The sequence below is a fragment of the Dreissena polymorpha genome, chromosome 14 (genome assembly GCF_020536995.1).
Source record: "Dreissena polymorpha isolate Duluth1 chromosome 14, UMN_Dpol_1.0, whole genome shotgun sequence".
Taxonomy (NCBI): Eukaryota; Metazoa; Mollusca; class Bivalvia; order Myida; family Dreissenidae; genus Dreissena; species Dreissena polymorpha.
Window position 1 is genome coordinate 62,075,065 of NC_068368.1, and position 18,183 is coordinate 62,093,247.

At 37.8% G+C, this 18,183-nt stretch overlaps 1 protein-coding gene across 1 annotated transcript; it reads right to left on the minus strand.

Annotated features, from left to right (window-relative positions):
* Window positions 1-16,056: 16,056 nt before the first annotated feature.
* Window positions 16,057-17,741, minus strand: LOC127857426 (uncharacterized). The gene is made up of 2 exons (XM_052393821.1): window positions 16,826-17,741; window positions 16,057-16,190 (listed from the first exon to the last, which is right to left on the minus strand). The coding sequence occupies exons 1-2, from the start codon at window positions 17,181-17,183 to the stop codon at window positions 16,057-16,059; spliced, it is 492 nt and encodes a 163-aa protein (XP_052249781.1). The 5' UTR covers window positions 17,184-17,741.
* Window positions 17,742-18,183: the final 442 nt, after the last annotated feature.

Below are 18,183 nucleotides of genomic sequence, written 5' to 3' on the forward strand. Positions count from 1 at the left end.
CTTTTTGCAGACAATTTTAATGTATGTTAAGATTATAATATTGTCAATGCCTACATAAGTACTTTTCATCAAAATGGTGTTTATTTATATTTATTAAATGTCAAATCATTTAACAGTCATTCATAAGTTAGCAGGTAGTCAAATGCCAATCCAACTGATGCCTCTGTTCATTGATTCAAATCTAAATAATTCAAAGAAAAACTGTTTAAAAGTGTCTTGGTCAAACCATACTATACTAGAGTTGCGACACCTTAAGGGTTTCGCGGGATGGAATGAGTGGGAACTAAAAAAATGTGGGTTCGAAAATTTTGGGTAAGAAAATGTGGGAACACAAATTTTGGGTACTCAGCAAATGTGGGTACGAAAATTTTGGTTACGAAAAAAAATGTGGGTAAGAAAATTGTGGGTACAATGGGTCAATGTTAAGGTTTTAGCATGGCGTACGTCGGACGGCGAAAAGACACGACACGACACGATGAGCTGGCTATGACCTCAGGTATTCTCCGAAAACAGCCGAGCGCATATGCATAAGTCAGTGAGTAATACTCAACAAGACTATTGTCAAGCAAATTTGTCCCCTACCGGCTCCACCATTGTCAGATTTTTTTTTTATTGTTTTTATTTATTGCCAGAGAAACCAGAATTTTTGACGTAGGAACAAAATGAAATCACGTGCATAATGTCCTTATTGCCATCTATCCATGTTTCAAGTTTCATGAAAAAATATTAAGAACTTTTAAAGTTATCGCATGATTCAGAAAAGTGTGACAGACTGACTGACTGACTGACTGACGGACACACAGAGCACAAACCATAAGTCCCCTCCGGTGAAACCGGTAGTGGACTAATAAAAACTAGGCACGGCGTATAAAATCAGAACCACTGGGCCGAATCTGCTGAAACTTGGCATTATTATAGATTATAGTCCAAACAAGCTACAGAATGAGCGTTTTTGGACCTGACAGCGTAAAACATTAACCAATAATGGACAGCACAAAATGGGTCATTTTGTACAAAAAATGTAAACTTTAAGTGGCATTTAATGACCTTTAGACATCAGAAAGTTGCAAATTTTTAATATTCTGCACACTTCGACTTGTTTTTTTTACAAATTTGGAAGCATTTATGCTTGGGATGTATATAAACCCTGTTATTCAGTGTCAAATTGGCCAAAAATCACAGTATAATCCCAAAAATGGCTAAGCAGCAATGCCCCTTTAACATTATTCCTTATATTTAATTGTATTGTTTAAAAAGATAACTGTGTATATTTAATCATAATGGCTCTGTATATCACAAATGATAGGCCACTGCTGGGGCTTGAACCCAGAACTCATCTCACATTGTAAGATGTGTTTTTCAATTAAACTACAATGACTGTATCTTGTGAAGTAGAGCCAACATACACCCAAATACCGGTAATTGAAAAAATCATTCTGTCCATATATTTGTACTGGTCGTTTCTGACACATGTCGCATAACTGTTTACAACAAAAGATGTATACATATATATATACATAAATGGGGGAAAAATTAACCGTCTATTTTTTAATTTTTGTTTCATATATACACATTTGCTAGCAATGATTTATAATTATATCATGTTGAAATCATTTATAGACAGAATATTACTGAAACTGCAATACACTATAAGATGGATAGATATAATGTTTCATTCCATCTAGTACAATGAACAAATGTTCTTCCGATGCCATTTTCACTAAGGTATCATATAGGTATTGAATCCTGATATACGACTTACGAAAAATGTATGTTGGTTAGCATGAAATATTCAACAAATCCTCATATTCAAGCTGGGTCATCACTTAGTGAAATAATTTGTGGACATATCGTAATAGAAAAATGCATTTCATGCCTCTAGATTGCTTTATTACAGGGTTCCCAGCTTTTTGTATGAACAAAATTCCCTGATTTTTCCCTGATGGAAAATAAAACGTCCAGGATCATAATGTCGACCTATTTCTTGTTTTAGACACCCTGAATAAATAGCAGTTGCAGACATAACTTATTTTTAAAGCTACATGTATACTACAAAGTCACCATAGCCACGCAGAGGAAATAATTTGCTGTTTTAATTGTATGGACTTCTCGAGACATGTTGGGAAAGTCTGCCCAAACAAATTTCCCTGATTTTTCCCTGATTTCAGGAACTTTTCCCAAATTCCCAGACTTTTCCCTGACTGGAAAAAGTGAAAGTCTTTTTCCAGGTTTTCCCTGATTTCCAGGTTGGCTGGGAACCATGTTAAACTATGATAAAATGTTCTATAGATGCCATGTGTATTAATATATAGGTCGATTTTTCTGAGATATTAATATAAATGCCTTTGGGTATGTGGAGAATATTTAAAAAATCTGCAACTTGATATATGGTGCTAACACGGTAAAATTGTATGAGCCCAAATTATAATAGATGAATGCGTATTATGCTTCTCTGCTTATACTATGACGACATGTTCATACAATGCCATTTTTATTAATATACATGTATATGCCAAATTTAATGAAAAAGACTTGAAAATGTGTGTCGCAAGATACCAAGTAAGAAAAAAATCAGCATTTTTATGTAGGGTCTTCACACAGTAAAATTATTTGTGCCCAAAATAATAATAGATGAATGCATATTAGGCTTCAATGTTGCTTATACTATGACTACTGGTCCATACGATGCAAATTTTATAAATATCTATGCCAAATTTAATGAAATAGACTTGAAAATGTGTGTCGCTAGGTACCAAGTAAGAAAAAAATCATCATTTTTATCTAGGGTCTTCACACGGTTAAATTATTTGTGCACAAATAATAATAGATGAATGCATATTAGGCTTCAATGTTGCTTATACTAGGACTACTGGTTCATACGATGCCATTTTTATAAATATCTATGCCAAATTTAATGAAATAGACTTGAAAATGTGTGTCGCCAGGTACCAAATAAGAAAAAAATCAGCATTTTTATGTAGGATCTTTACACGGTAAAATTGTTTGTGCCCAAATAATAATACATGTAGATGAATGCATACTAGGCTTCAATGTTGCTTATACTATGACTACTGGTTCATACGATGCCATTTAAAAAAAATATCTATGCCAAATTTAATGAAAAAGGCTTGAAAATGTGTGTCGCCAGGTACCAAGTAAGAAAAAAATCAGCATTTTTATGTAGGGTCTTCACACCGTAAAATTATTTGTGCCCAAGTAATAATAGATGAATGCATATTAGGCTTCAATGTTGCTTATACTATGACTACTGGTTCATACGATGCCAATTTTATAAATATCTATGCCAAATTTAATGAAATAGACTTGAAAATGTGTGTCGCCAGGTACCAAGTAAGAAAAAAATCAGCATTTTTATGTAGGGTCTACACACAGTAAAATTATTTGTGCCCAAATAATAATAGATGAATCAGCGATTTTCCTTGTCCAATTGGGAAAAGTACCCGTACCGGTCCGATTGGGAAAAATTGAGTCGTGAAAACCTCAAAATTGGGAAAAATCGAGTCGTGAAATCCTGAAATTGGGAAAATCGCGTCGTGAAGTTTGGGTCTTATTGAATACATCATACAGTTCATACTTAATTGAACATACCCATTTAAATAATCATTTGCAGGCATGCCTTAATGACCATTAAGTTATAAAGTTTATATAAATAACAAAATATTATAAAGAACACACCAAATCAATTACTAGTTGTTTTAATCTCTTTTAAAGCAATGTCTCTCTCTTTCATTTTTGTGAAATTTCAACAATCTTTGATGTTTAATCATCACTCAGTTGCTTGCATCCCTCCCTGCACAGCATCATTATTGCTGTCAATGTGTCCTGTGATTGATGGTTCCGATTGGTTTTTTGGCATAATATTTGCTATTATGACTCATTTCAAACTACGATAAGGTTACAAACCGACGTAAAACAGTACGCTGGCTGCCTGGCAAAAGAACCGGAAACAGTAACAACTCTATTGATTGAATGCGCTGAATAATAAAACCCGAAATTAATCGAGCGCGTGGTTACACACAACTATACGATTTTCTTTGTTCGCTCGCCGAAAGTTGGTTTTTTTACGAAACTTTCTATCGTTTTGAGAAAAAATTCGGACGCTGATTGGGATTTTTCCAGATGCCGATTGGGAATTTGGGAATTTTCGCTCGATTGGGAAAGTACCGTTTTGGGAATTTGGGAATTTTCGTTCGATTGGGAAAGTACCGTTTACCGGTACTTTATAAAGAAGGAGGAAAATCGCTGTGAATGCATATGAGGCTTCAATGTTGGTTATACTATGACTAATGATTCATACGATACCATTTTTTTAAAATATCTATGCCAAATTTAATGAAATAGACTTGAAAATGTGTGTCGCCAGGTACAAAGTAAGAAAAAAATCAGCATTTTTATGTAGGGTCTTCACACGGTAAAATTATTTGTTCCCAAATACATGTAATAATAGATGAATGCATATTAGGCTTCAATGTTGCTTTTACTATGACGACATGTTCATACAATGCCATTTTTATTAATATATATGCCAAATTTAATGAAATAGAATGGAAAATGTGTGTCGCCAGGTACCAAGTAAGAAAAAAATCAGCATTTTTATGTAGGGTCTTCACATGGTAAAATTATTTGTGCCCAAATAATAATAGATGAATGCATATTAGGCTTCAATGTTGCTTATACTATGACTACTGGTTCATACGATGCCATTTTTTAAAATATCTATGCAAAATCTAATGAAATAGACTTGAAAAAGTGTGTCGCCAGGTACCAAGTAAGAAAAAAATCAGCAGTTTTATGTAGGGTCTTCACACAGTAAAATTATTTGTGCCCAAATAATAATAGATGAATGCATATTAGGCTTCAATGTTGCTTATACTATGACTAATGGTTCATACAATACCATTTTTTTTAAATATCTATGCCAAATTTAATGAAATAGACTTGAAAATGTGTCGCCAGGTACCAAGTAAGAAAAAAATCAGCATTTTTATGTAGGGTCTTCACACGGTAAAATTATTTGTGCCCAAATAATAATAGATGAATGCATATTAGGCTTCAATGTTGCTTTTACTATGACGACATGTTCATACAATGCCATTTTTATTAATATATATGCCAAATTTAATGAAATAGAATTGAAAATGTGTGTCGCCAGGTACCAAGTAAGAAAAAAATCAGCATTTTTATGTAGGGTCTTCAAATGGTAAAATAATTTGTGCCAAAAATAATAATAGATGAATGCATATTAGGCTTCAATGTTGCTTATACTATGACTACTGGTTCAAACGATGCCATTTTTAAAAATATCTATGCCAAATTTAATGAAATAAGACTTGAAAATGTGTGTTGCCAGGTACCAAGTAAGAAAAAAATCCACATTTTTATGTAAGGTTTTCACACGGTAAAATTATTTGTGCCCAAATAATAATAGATGAATGCATATTAGGCTTCAATGTTTCTTATACTATGACTACTGGTTCATGCGATGCCATTTTTATATAATAATAAAATATTACAAATAATCCAACATGAGACAAAATGTCAAAATAAAGATTATTATAATAACATCTAATTTCTTTATAGCACAACTTGAACAAATTACAAATTAGACAGGCACACAATATCATTATAAAAAATATGAAAGTGATATGAAATGGCCGTAAACAACTTTAAATAAAAAATAATTACGAATTTCTTTAAACTGAAAACTTTTTTAAAATAGACTTTTTTTTCTCCTCAATTATTAATAGTGATAGCTGTTTTTGCACAAATTATAGGAATTCGCGGGGGAGGTATAAAACCCGGAACTATCCGGAAATCTTTATGGTAAAACCCGGATCCGATATAAATGGTTATAACTTCATTATTATTCGTCCGATATTAATTATAATGGTACCGTTGTAAAGAAGATCCTCTACAGATTCTAACCATATCAAAATATTTTATGGCAGGGTCGTAGTCGGCCTGTAAATCGCGGACAAAGTCGGCCTGTTTTAACGTTTTTTTTTACACACGCAAATGCCGAAAAGAAAACCCGGATCCGATATAAATGGTTATAACTTCATTATTATTCGTCCGATATTAATTATAATGGTACCGTTGTAAAGAAGATCCTCTACAGATTCTAACCATATCAAAATATTTTATGGCAGGGTCGTAGTCGGCCTGTAAATCGCGGACAAAGTCGGCCTGTTTTAACGTTTTTTTTTACACACGCAAATGCCGAAAAGAAAACCCGGATCCGATATAAATGGTTATAACTTCATTATTATTCGTCCGATATTAATTATAATGGTACCGTTGTAAAGAAGATCCTCTACAGATTCTAACCATATCAAAATATTTTATGGCAGGGTCGTAGTCGGCCTGTAAATCGCGGACAAAGTCGGCCTGTTTTAACGTTTTTTTTTACACACGCAAATGCCGAAAAGAAAACCCGGATCCGATATAAATGGTTATAACTTCATTATTATTCGTCCGATATTAATTATAATGGTACCGTTGTAAAGAAGATCCTCTACAGATTCTAACCATATCAAAATATTTTATGGCAGGGTCGTAGTCGGCCTGTAAATCGCGGACAAAGTCGGCCTGTTTTAACGTTTTTTTTTACACACGCAAATGCCGAAAAGAAAACCCGGATCCGATATAAATGGTTATAACTTCATTATTATTCGTCCGATATTAATTATAATGGTACCGTTGTAAAGAAGATCCTCTACAGATTCTAACCATATCAAAATATTTTATGGCAGGGTCGTAGTCGGCCTGTAAATCGCGGACAAAGTCGGCCTGTTTTAACGTTTTTTTTTACACACGCAAATGCCGAAAAGAAAACCCGGAACCGATATAAATGGTTATAACTTCATTATTATTCGTCCGATATTAATTATAATGGTACCGTTGTAAAGAAGATCCTCTACAAATTCTAACCATATCAAAATATTTTATGGCAGGGTCGTAGTCGGCCTGTAAATCGCGGACAAAGTCGGCCTGTTTTAACGTTTTTTTTTACACACGCAAATGCCGAGAAGAAAACCCGGAACCGATATAAATGGTTATGACTTCATTATTATTCGTCCGATATTAATTATAATGGTACCGTTGTAAAGAAGATCCTCTACAGATTCTAACCATATCAAAATATTGTATGGCAGGGTCGTAGTCGGCCTGTAAATCGCGGACAAAGTCGGCCTGTTTTAACGGTTTTTTTTACACACGCAAATGCCGAGAAGAAAACCCGGAACCGATATAAATGGTTATAAATGCATTATTATTCGTCCGATATTAATTATAATGGTACCGTTGTAAAGAAGATCCTCTACAGATTCTAACCATATCAAAATATTGTATGGCAGGGTCGTAGTCGGCCTGTAAATCGCGGACAAAGTCGGCCTGTTTTAACGTTTTTTTTTACACACGCAAATGCCGAGAAGAAAACCCGGAACCGATATAAATGGTTATAACTTCATTATTATTCGTCCGATATTAATTATAATGGTACCGTTGTAAAGAAGATCCTCTACAGATTCTAACCATATCAAAATATTTTATGGCAGGGTCGTAGTCGGCCTGTAAATCGCGGACAAAGTCGGCCTGTTTTAACGGTTTTTTTACACACGCAAATGCCGTAAAGAAAACCCGGAACCGATATAAATGGTTATAAATGCATTATTATTCGTCCGATATTAATTATAATGGTACCGTTGTAAAAAAGATCCTCTACAGATTCTAACCATATCAAAATATTTTATGGCAGGGTCGTAGTCGGCCTGTAAATCGCGGACAAAGTCGGCCTGTTTTAACGTTTTTTTTTACACACGCTAATGCCGTAAAGAAAACCAGGAACCGATATAAATGGTTATAAATGCATTATTATTCGTCCGATATTAATTGTAATGGTACCGTTGTAAAGAAGATCCTCTACAGATTCTAACCATATCAAAATATTGTATGGCAGGGTCGTAGTCGGCCTGTAAATCGCGGACAAAGTCGGCCTGTTTTAACGGTTTTTTTTACACACGCAAATCTAGATGACAATATACAATATACGCACCGTGAAGAAACTAACTCACAACTTATATACAGAAAATATTTGAATTAAATCATTAAAGGCACTTCTAGCAGAAGAACCTGGAGTTCGTAAAGACTTTTATTAAAAAGTAAGGAAATGAACTTTCAATTATTACTTTAATCAGCAATTCAACAACAAACGGGCCATATTAAAGGGTTTCATGTGACCTAATGAACTGAACTGTTAGCCCAAAAACCCCGCCCAAAACAGATTGTCATCCTATTCGTTGCCATCCTTGCAACCACAATTTACCTACGAAGGTCAGATCGGGATTCGAACCCGAAACCACCCATTAGCCATCTAAATAAGATATGATTCCGGCCTGGGTTGCTCTACCAATTAAGCTATTCTGACCTTTTGAAAAATATATGGGTAAACTGCAATGCTGTTGAATAGCATGATTAACTTGCTTAGAAAAACGTTTCCAAAGAATTACATGTACATTTCATTGAAATTGTTTTATGATTTAGAACGATATATTTGCAGTTTAAAAGGTCACACGAGGCAATGTTTGAAAAGCCCACAAAAGCTTCCGTTTGTAAAATGGTGATAATTTGCCGACCGTGTAGTTCATATAAACCCTTATTTTGCACAAATCGGGAAGAAACATTTATGGATCGAAAACCAACTGCAGATAAGAGCAACATAACAGTCCTTGTAACTAAGTAACTTTTTTGTTTTAAAATCGCACAAAAGCTGCTGTTTGTAAAATAGATAAAATCACCTTATGTCTGCACTCATCTGAAGTATATATGGTTCGAATACCATCTGCGGATAAGAGCAACTAAACAGTCCGGGGCAATTGCACTTTACCGGTACGCACTATAACCCAAGCCCTTATAATTAGTGTTAAGTTGCGCAAATTTCGGAATCCATGATGGCAGCGTACCGGTAAAGTGCAATATAGCCAACATAAATAAGGAGTTAAAGCGGGACTGCACGATTTGTGTCAAATATGTTAATCAGCAATTAAACAACAAACAGGCCATATTAAACGGTTTCATGTGACTAGACGAACTGATGAACTGAACGGTTAGCCCAAAACCCCGCCGAAAACAAATTGTCACACTATCCGTTTCCAGCCTTGCAACCACAAGTTTACCTACGAAGTTCAGATCGGGATTCGAACCCGAACCCACCCATGAGCCATCTAATGATACCGGCCTGGGTTGCTCTACCAATTAAGCTATCTGACCTTTTGAAAAATATGTAGGTAAACTGCAATTCTGTATTATAGCATGAATGACTTGCTCAGCAAAAGTTTACAGTTATTCGCACATCCCTGCTCATAGCAAAACACAATTGACTAACATAAAATCTTTTTCCGTAAATTTATAAATCTTTAATCGAAACATCTTCATTCATTTTCATAAGATAATGTTTTATTAATTTTGCATTGCCTTGTAGCTTTACATTTAAATTAGGAGATTTGTGACGTATATCGTGTGTGGTCATTTCAGTGACGAAAAAAACTAGTTTAACCTCAAAATATTTAACATACAGTCCACACAGGCTAAACAGGGTCGACACTCTTCGCTGTTATGACATTTTTCGTTTAAATGAAGTCTCTTCTTAGCAAAGATACCATTAAGGCGGAAAGTGTCGTCCCTCATAAGCCTGTGCGAACTGCACAGGCTAATCTGGGACGACACTGTACGCACATGCATTATGCCCAGTTTTCTCAGAATACGACACATAGTTTAAACGCATTTTCGATAGAATTAGCGACGACATATGAACGTGGTTTGTTTTTAACAGTTAATTATTTATTCAAAGCATCATCAAATGCAAAACGTATTTAGGATTGTTTGTTTGTCATGCATTATTGTAAACTTCGATAAGATTAAAAAAAGAGCAGACATGTGTATGTGGTTAAAAAAATGTAAGATAAATTGAAAGAGAGCATAATGTGGATGTGCATTTCGTTTGACTCTCTGGATTTTAATGACAAGTCGGACGTGGCATTTTAGTTAACAGTAAAATATTTGTTAAAAATTCGAACGAGCCCAAAACGCATTTTGGATCTTGTGTTTGTCATGCATACTAGAAAACTTCCATAGGCATAAAATAACTCGCTTCTACGTGATCGCGGGTTTGTAAAAAAATGGTCAGAATGGTTAGCGTTCGAAACAAACGTTATCAATAATGGTGTGGTTTAAATTAAATTGCGAAAAAGTGACTGAAGTACAAAAATGGTTGTGCATATCATTGTAAATATACCTTTAGACTTTTTTTCGTTGTATATTCGGAGTCCAATGCAATCAATGACGATTTGTCCAGTATACTTATTGAATTATCTGTCTATTTGTAAATCCAGTATGAAATTTATCAAACCCATTTTGATACTTAAAATACTTTCAAATATATATGCATTTAAATACAAGCAAAGTTCGGATTTCAATACACATATCTATACTTAGATTCTCAAAACCATACCCATATCAGTAATTTTAGTCGAAAAACTCACCCCGTATTTTCGGCACATCCCTATATACCCGTATATAGGAAGTTATCCCCCCCCCCCTTTTTCCGGGGCTGGATGTCGAAGGCATAAATTGCATTTTATTGGACGAGATAGATTAATTTGTTATAATGGAAATGACACCATAAAAGTAACTGTACTGGAGGATATCATTACATTATATCTAAATAGATATCATATTTATAAACATTAAGATATAATTGTTGTACCATAATCACATACCTTTATCTCAGTGCTTGTTCATCTCAAATTACCATGTGCAGTATGGACACAACCATTTTTCATCTTGGTTTGTCATTGTGTAACCAACACATCTTTTGTGAAACCATCTATTCATTTTGCATCTTTTATTGTCACATTCCACCATATCGCCAACTATATCAGGCAACTTACAAGCGCAAAAAATCTTAATAGAACAACTTTTTGCTACTTTACACGGCATTTTTGGCATTTTTTCTATTTTTGGAAATGTTGTAAACTGTTGTTTAGTAATACATTCTAATAAATGTGCTCTCATTCTTGGTATATCATATCTGATAATTGAAAAATCTACATCATAATTGTTGTGTAACACCTCAGTAAGATTGGCAATAGCAAAAACACCACAATCTGTGTAATTAGGTTGACGTTGTACGTCGGGTATTTGTACTTGTACACTGCGCTCTCCATTTTCATAGATTTGAGCGATTTGAATTGAAATACTACTGTTTAGAGTTCTTGGAGATTTTAAACTGTCCACCACAATAACATGTCGATCTTTCTGTGATTGGTATGATAATACCCAGTGATTACTGGCGTTGTAATGTATTTGGGCGGACGGGGGATTTTGTTTCGTTAAACGTTTATTTATATCCCAGGTACCTAAATCATGATTAAAGTACGGAGCAAGAAGTGTGTTCTGCATCCCACTGTCAAGCGCGAATTGTTCTTTTAGCATTTGCTGACATTTGTTTATTATTGGGTCGTTCAGCCACCCGGATGGATTTTTAACTAGCTCTAAATCTATTGTAGATATATTTGCAATTTCTACATTATCGTCTTCCGCGTCATCAATGATCATTTGATTAAAACACGTCTGTTCACTGGTAAATGAATCATCGCTGCTTATATTTAAATGGTTTTCTTCTTCGAGAACGTCTTCTGCAATTGAACTTAAATTGTTGTCAAACTTTATTTGTTTACAAGAAGTGAATGAATTGTTGGTGTTCCGGCTTCTTTTTTTAGACGTTGGTGTTTTTGGGGTTGATGCTATTAAATTGGCGAGCTTTTGTTTCAGCGATGTGTCGCATGATTTTCCAGTTGGTGTCATGAGTATTGAATCGGGTGCTGGGTTAATTTCGAAGTCGGCTTTTTTCGGTTTCTTTTGTCCCGTTTTTTTGGCAACACGCGGTTTGCTATTTTTTCGAAGAAGCGTGAGATTTTTAACCGTGCGTTTATCACAGATTCCATCAATATTCAGAGTCATTTTAACCGCTAGTAGGTGATAACAAAGTCCAGTTGACGGACAACTACATGTTTCTTTTGGCATGATTGTCACCAAACGTTTGGAGCCATGTATTCCCTCAACAATAAAGGTTTTCATGGATGGGATTAATTTTATTTTATCATTATTTATAATAAATTCCGCCAAAGCTTTTTGGGACATATTCTTTTCAATACCCTTCCTTTCCCCTAATTCCTTATCGTCAATACAAGTAATGTTTTTATCTTTAAATATTTCCAAATTATTTTTTTCTCCGTCGATGACATTTTCTCTTGTTATTAAATTGGTTTCAATCGGTTTATCAGTAATTTCACCTGATTTTTGGAAATGCTCTAGTGCTTCTTTCGCTTGTCTTAAAATATCATCCGGTGTGTACCGGATATGTGGGGTACATTAATTTCACTTCTGTCTAATCTGGCGTATTCACAGTCTTTTCTTAATTTAAAATTACCAAATCCTGCTCGACCACATTGTATGTCTGCATAAACTGATTTTTGACACATTAGTAAGTTTAAACATATTAAATCTACCGGTAGCTCTTTCCTGTGTTGTATTGCTTTTATCATATTATTAATTGATTCGGCGGGGTTACTGGTTATTCCTGAGTAGGGATTGTATATGCCTAATTTTTCTAACACCCAACGACCAGAATTATTCAAAATGGTTTGATGCAAATGTCTGTCAAAATAGTTCTTAAATTCCTGGCTCCACTCTTGTTCTATTTTAGATTTATGGTCAGTGTAATCGTCTTCAGTTGCACATTTCATTAAGTCTTGCACATGTTTAGTGTACACGGAGAAATCATCACTTTTTGCATTAGTTTTCTTAAGCCAAGTAGTTACGTCTGTTCGTATGTGATTCCAGCAGTGAATAATTTGTATGTTGGGTAGCGAATTCTGAATTGCTAATTTTATTCCGGCCTCGCGATCACAAATTAGCGGAAAATGTGTTCTTTTTAAATTTGGAATATGTTCCTTTAAAACACTGAAAAACCTTTCATGGAATTTTGCGTCTCGCCGTTCGTGCATCATGAATGCTACGGGCACTATTTTATTGCCTTCAAACAAAATATGTTGATATGACAGAACACTAACAAACAAGTGCCCCATTTTATAAGTTGTGTCATAAAACATTTTTAGGGGTGTATCGGAGTCGAACATTAGTAATTCATTGAATTCTGTCAGTATTTCTTCCAACCCCGATATGCACACCAGGGATGGAAAGACGTCAATTTGTTTGTTAAATTTTCTAAATCTATTGAAATTTCACAGAGATTATATATTTCGTCGTTGCTATAACGTTTTTCACTTCTACTTTTGTATAAATGATTTTTTACCTGGCGAACGTTTCTTGCTGTTTTTACACCAAAATCTGTACCTTTCTCAGCTTTGCATTTCAATTCTTTGTCTATAAAATTAGCACTAACGGTTTCATCATCAGCACGTGACTTGATATGTTCAATAACAGAAGGATTTGTTCTTATAAACACCGTTTCCTTACTCTTAGAATTCCCATGTGCTAGTGGTGTATATATGGTGGGGTCTCCAAGGTAATGTATAATTGCAAATTTTCCATTTTCTAAGCGTTCGTATATATGCTTTTGAAAAGATTGTGAATGTTGGTTTTCGACTAATTTAATTTTGAAAAATGACTTAAACATCGTTGGTTTTTTTCTTTGGAAAGCGTCTGCGACCGTTATTTACCCACATATATTTGTCCACGCGAACGTCTTTTTTCATTGCTAATGAGTCTAAAGCTACCACATATATATCCCCACCACTTATGTTGAAAGGCATGTCAGTTGATACCTTACCTTGCCCAGCCTCACAAGCACCCATTATGTCGTCAACAATCTGTGCAGACAATGGTTCCTTCTGGTTTGAATGTACTACTGCAGTACCGCCCCCACCGGACTGTCTTTTTCTACCGTGCGGAACTTTGGTAGCATCTTCAATCCATCGGACTATCTCATCAAGTTCGAGATGAGTATATGGAGAAGCGTGCTGCTCGTGTCGCGTCTCACCACCACCATCACCACCACCACCACCACCACCCCTTCTACCACAACCCCATCTACTACCACCCGTACTACCACCACCACCACCAGAACACCCCGACTACACCACCACCACCACCAACACCACCCCTTCTACCACCACCCCTTCTACCACCACCCGTACTACCACCACCACCACCAACAACAACATCACCGCCACAACACCACATCACCGCCACCACCACCACCACCACCCCTACCACCACCACCACCAGCCCTACCACCATCACCGCCACCCACCACCACCCCAACCAACCTTACGACCACCACCCCCAACACTACCACCAAACCACCCTCTACCACCACCACCACCACCACCCCTACCATCACCCCCAACACTACCACAACCACCCCTTCTACCACCACCCCTTCTACACCACACCGTACTACCACCACCACACCACCAACAACAACACCACCGCCACCCCTACCACCACCGCCACAACCACCACTACCACTACCACCACCCGTACTACCACCACCACCAACACTACCACCACCGCCACCACCCGTACTACCACCACCACCCAACCACACTACCACCACCGCCACCACCACCACCACCACAAACACCACCACCAATACCACCCTGCTACCACCAGCCCTATTACCAACACCACCACCAGCACCACCTACCACCAGCAAACACACCCCTACTACCACCACCCCTATTACCAATACCACCACCGCAACAACCACCGCCACCCCGACCACCACCACCGCCCACCACCACCACGACCACCACCCCACCCCTACTACCACCACCACCGCCACCACCACCACACCACCCAACCCGGCGACCACCACCAGCCCGACGACCAAAAGACCACAAACCACACACCAGCAAGACCACCCCGACTACACCAGCCCGACGACCAACACCACCACCCTACCACCACCACCGACACTAACCACTACCACCAACACGACCACCACCCGGACTACCACCACCAGCCCTACGACCACCACCACCACCACCACCAAAAACCACCCGACGACCACACGCCGAGTACCAAAACACCACCACCAACACCACCGCCACCTCTACCACACACCGCCACCACCACCACTACCACCACCACCGCCACACCACCATACCACCACCACCACCCCTACTACCACCACCACCGCCACCACCCACCACGACCACCACCCTTCGACACCACCACCACCGACTACCAACACTAACCACCACCACCACCATCAATACCCACCCTACACCCATCCCTACTACCAAAACACCACCCCTACCACCACCACCGCACTACCACTACCACCAACACTACCACCACCCACGTACTACCACCACCATCCCTACGACCACCACCACCACCACAATACCACCCCTACTACCCCACACCTAGGACCAACACCACAACCATCAACACCACCGCCACCTCGACCACCACCACCGCCACCACCACCACTACACCACCACCACTACCACAACCACCACCCCGACTACCACCACACCGCCACCACCACCACTACAACCACCACCACTCGACACACCACCACCCACCCCCACCCACCACAGCCCTACTACCAACACCACCACCACCACCCACCACCCACCACCACCACCCCAATACCACCCCTACTACCACCAACCCTACTACCAACACCACCACCCCTACTACCACCACCACCACAACCACCCCTACTACCACCATCCCTACTACCAACACCACCACCACCACCACCAACGCCACCCCACCACCACCACCACCCTACCACCAACCACCGCCACCACCACCACTACCCACTACCACCACCGCCAACACCACAACAACCACCACCACTACCACCACCACCCCCTACTACCACCACCACCACCACCATGTGACGTTACGCCCTGACCTGATAGAACATCACTGTAACGCCGGGGTCCATATTCGTATGTCGGTGTTGTATGTGTAGGCGCGGGACGGCTGGACTGAGTATCAGGCCCTGGGTAAGTCGGTTCTAGTTGGTTTCGTTAGAGACGTGACGGCTGTTTCTATGTTGCTTGCAACCGTGTTCGTACCATCTATGGTCAGATGCAGACCATCTCTGCTGAGGAGATAGACATTGGCTCCTGCAATGAGACCAAGCTAAGATTGTTAAAAAATGAACAACTATTGTTTTTAGAGAAATGTATAGATAAACAATAATAAGAATAGCAGTTAAGTTTTTCTTCAAAATTTAAAATTTCGCATTGTTTACGAAACACCCATGTGTTACGAATTTGCGTTGTTCGCCATAATTAAAGATGATGGACATTTAAGTCGAGGTCGATATTCCATGATACCACCATAGTTATGTTGAATACATAATATATAATAACAGTGCCACAAGATTGATCACCAATGTCAACATCTATATTTTTCCAATGTGTGTTAGCAAAATAGTTTTTGAATGTCAAAACATCCTGATATTGGCGGTCTTCGAACCCATAACCTCCCGTTCTATATGCGACCTCTCAAACTCTGCCGCACGGAAGCTTGATGTAAGTAGGCCAATAGTTAACAAACTTTAAGAGAGCGTAAAACATTAGCCAATTGTAGCGTCTTTTCATATTACATATTCAGGGAAAATTGAAGTTACTTGCGGGCGAAAGAATAGTACTATCAAACTCAAATATCCAAAAGCATTATCGATAGTTAAACGTGTGGATCGATATTACGGGTTCACATAGTATAAGAAGATACAGTAAAACGTAAGTTTGTTTACCGAACATGGTGTGGAATTCCGGATGTTCAATGACACGAACCCACGGCACCTTGCTGGCAAACTCGCGTAGCAGCTTGTTGACAACGCCAGCATCGTAGTTCCAGTGTTCTAGGAAGTCTTGTCGATAACCGTTGCCATTGAAGCGGTTCCGTGCCCTTGGGAGTAGTTCGGATATAAGGATAGTCGCGCTTGGTGTAGCGTTGTGTACCCCTTCACAGAGTGCCACGATGTCCTCAAAAACTCGAACCGGGGTCTTTGTGCCGATGTCATTTGCACCGACGACGAAAACAACAACCTGTAAATATGGTTTAATGTACAATGAACGGGATTTGATGTGAAGAAAAAACAATATATTCATGTTCCGTTCATACAAGAGAAATTGAGAAAAATAAGATTCAGGTGAGATGGGGACAAAGAAGGATGAAAATTCTTATCGCGCATGCATACGACCAGTTTCTTAGGTTTTACCTTAAATTGGTGGGGTCATCACAGGGGAGGGGCTCAGGCGGGCACAAATATTGACCAAGCGTGACCAAATGACCGTTACGAAGGGCATTCATAACGTTGCATATAAGTGACACGAGTGTGGTCCTTTATGAAAATTTAGGTTTAGGGGACTCAGAAAATTTAGTTGAAAATCCTAACAAGTATTATTAAAGTACGGAATCCGGATAGTGCTATTAATAATCTCGCCCTACTTTATATACGATTGTGATAAAACAAGTAATATCAAGAAACATGATAATTATAATGACGATTCTATAGTGTGCGGTCATTTATTTTTCAATTACAAATGTTTCACTATGAGTTGTGTATTAGGCAGCAGCGAATTTACTGTGTATCTCATTTCTGGAGAAAATCATATAATGAATTCACTGATAAGGATCTTGTGTATTCATTTAGGATACAATGTATTCATGGCTCAATTCTCACTATTACAGGTTTGGCACACCGTACTGTGTACGAATAAACAATGCATATTAAAAACTTCAAAAACAGAAAACACAGTTGAAAGCGAGTTGATACGGATTTATTTGTATTATTCAGTATAATACTTACAAATATACACAATCAATTTTTGCAAAAGATGTTATTGAAATTCCGTAGTATGGTTCTGATATTCTAGATGTGGTCAGAAGATATGACCAAACATTTACAAGGGTGTTTTAATGATATAATAGAATAACACTAACACATACAAGCGTGTTTGTATTTACATTGCCTCGATCAAAATGCTCAACCTTATTCAACATATGAATATTTTTTTTTCTTAACCAAGGAAACATACATGCTTTATGAAATGAACACTTTTTCAGATACGGAATACTATATAAATACTGTGTTTGACGGTAATAGCC

Excerpts from the sequence above, each read along its gene's own strand:
- LOC127857426 (XM_052393821.1), bottom strand. The coding sequence starts at position 17,183 with ATGAATATATTGTTTTTTCTTCACATCAAATCCCGTTCATTGTACATT. Across the intron at positions 16,191-16,825 it reads GGAATTCCACACCATGTTCG|GAGCCAATGTCTATCTCCTC; the intron begins GTAAACAAACTT and ends GTCTCATTGCAG.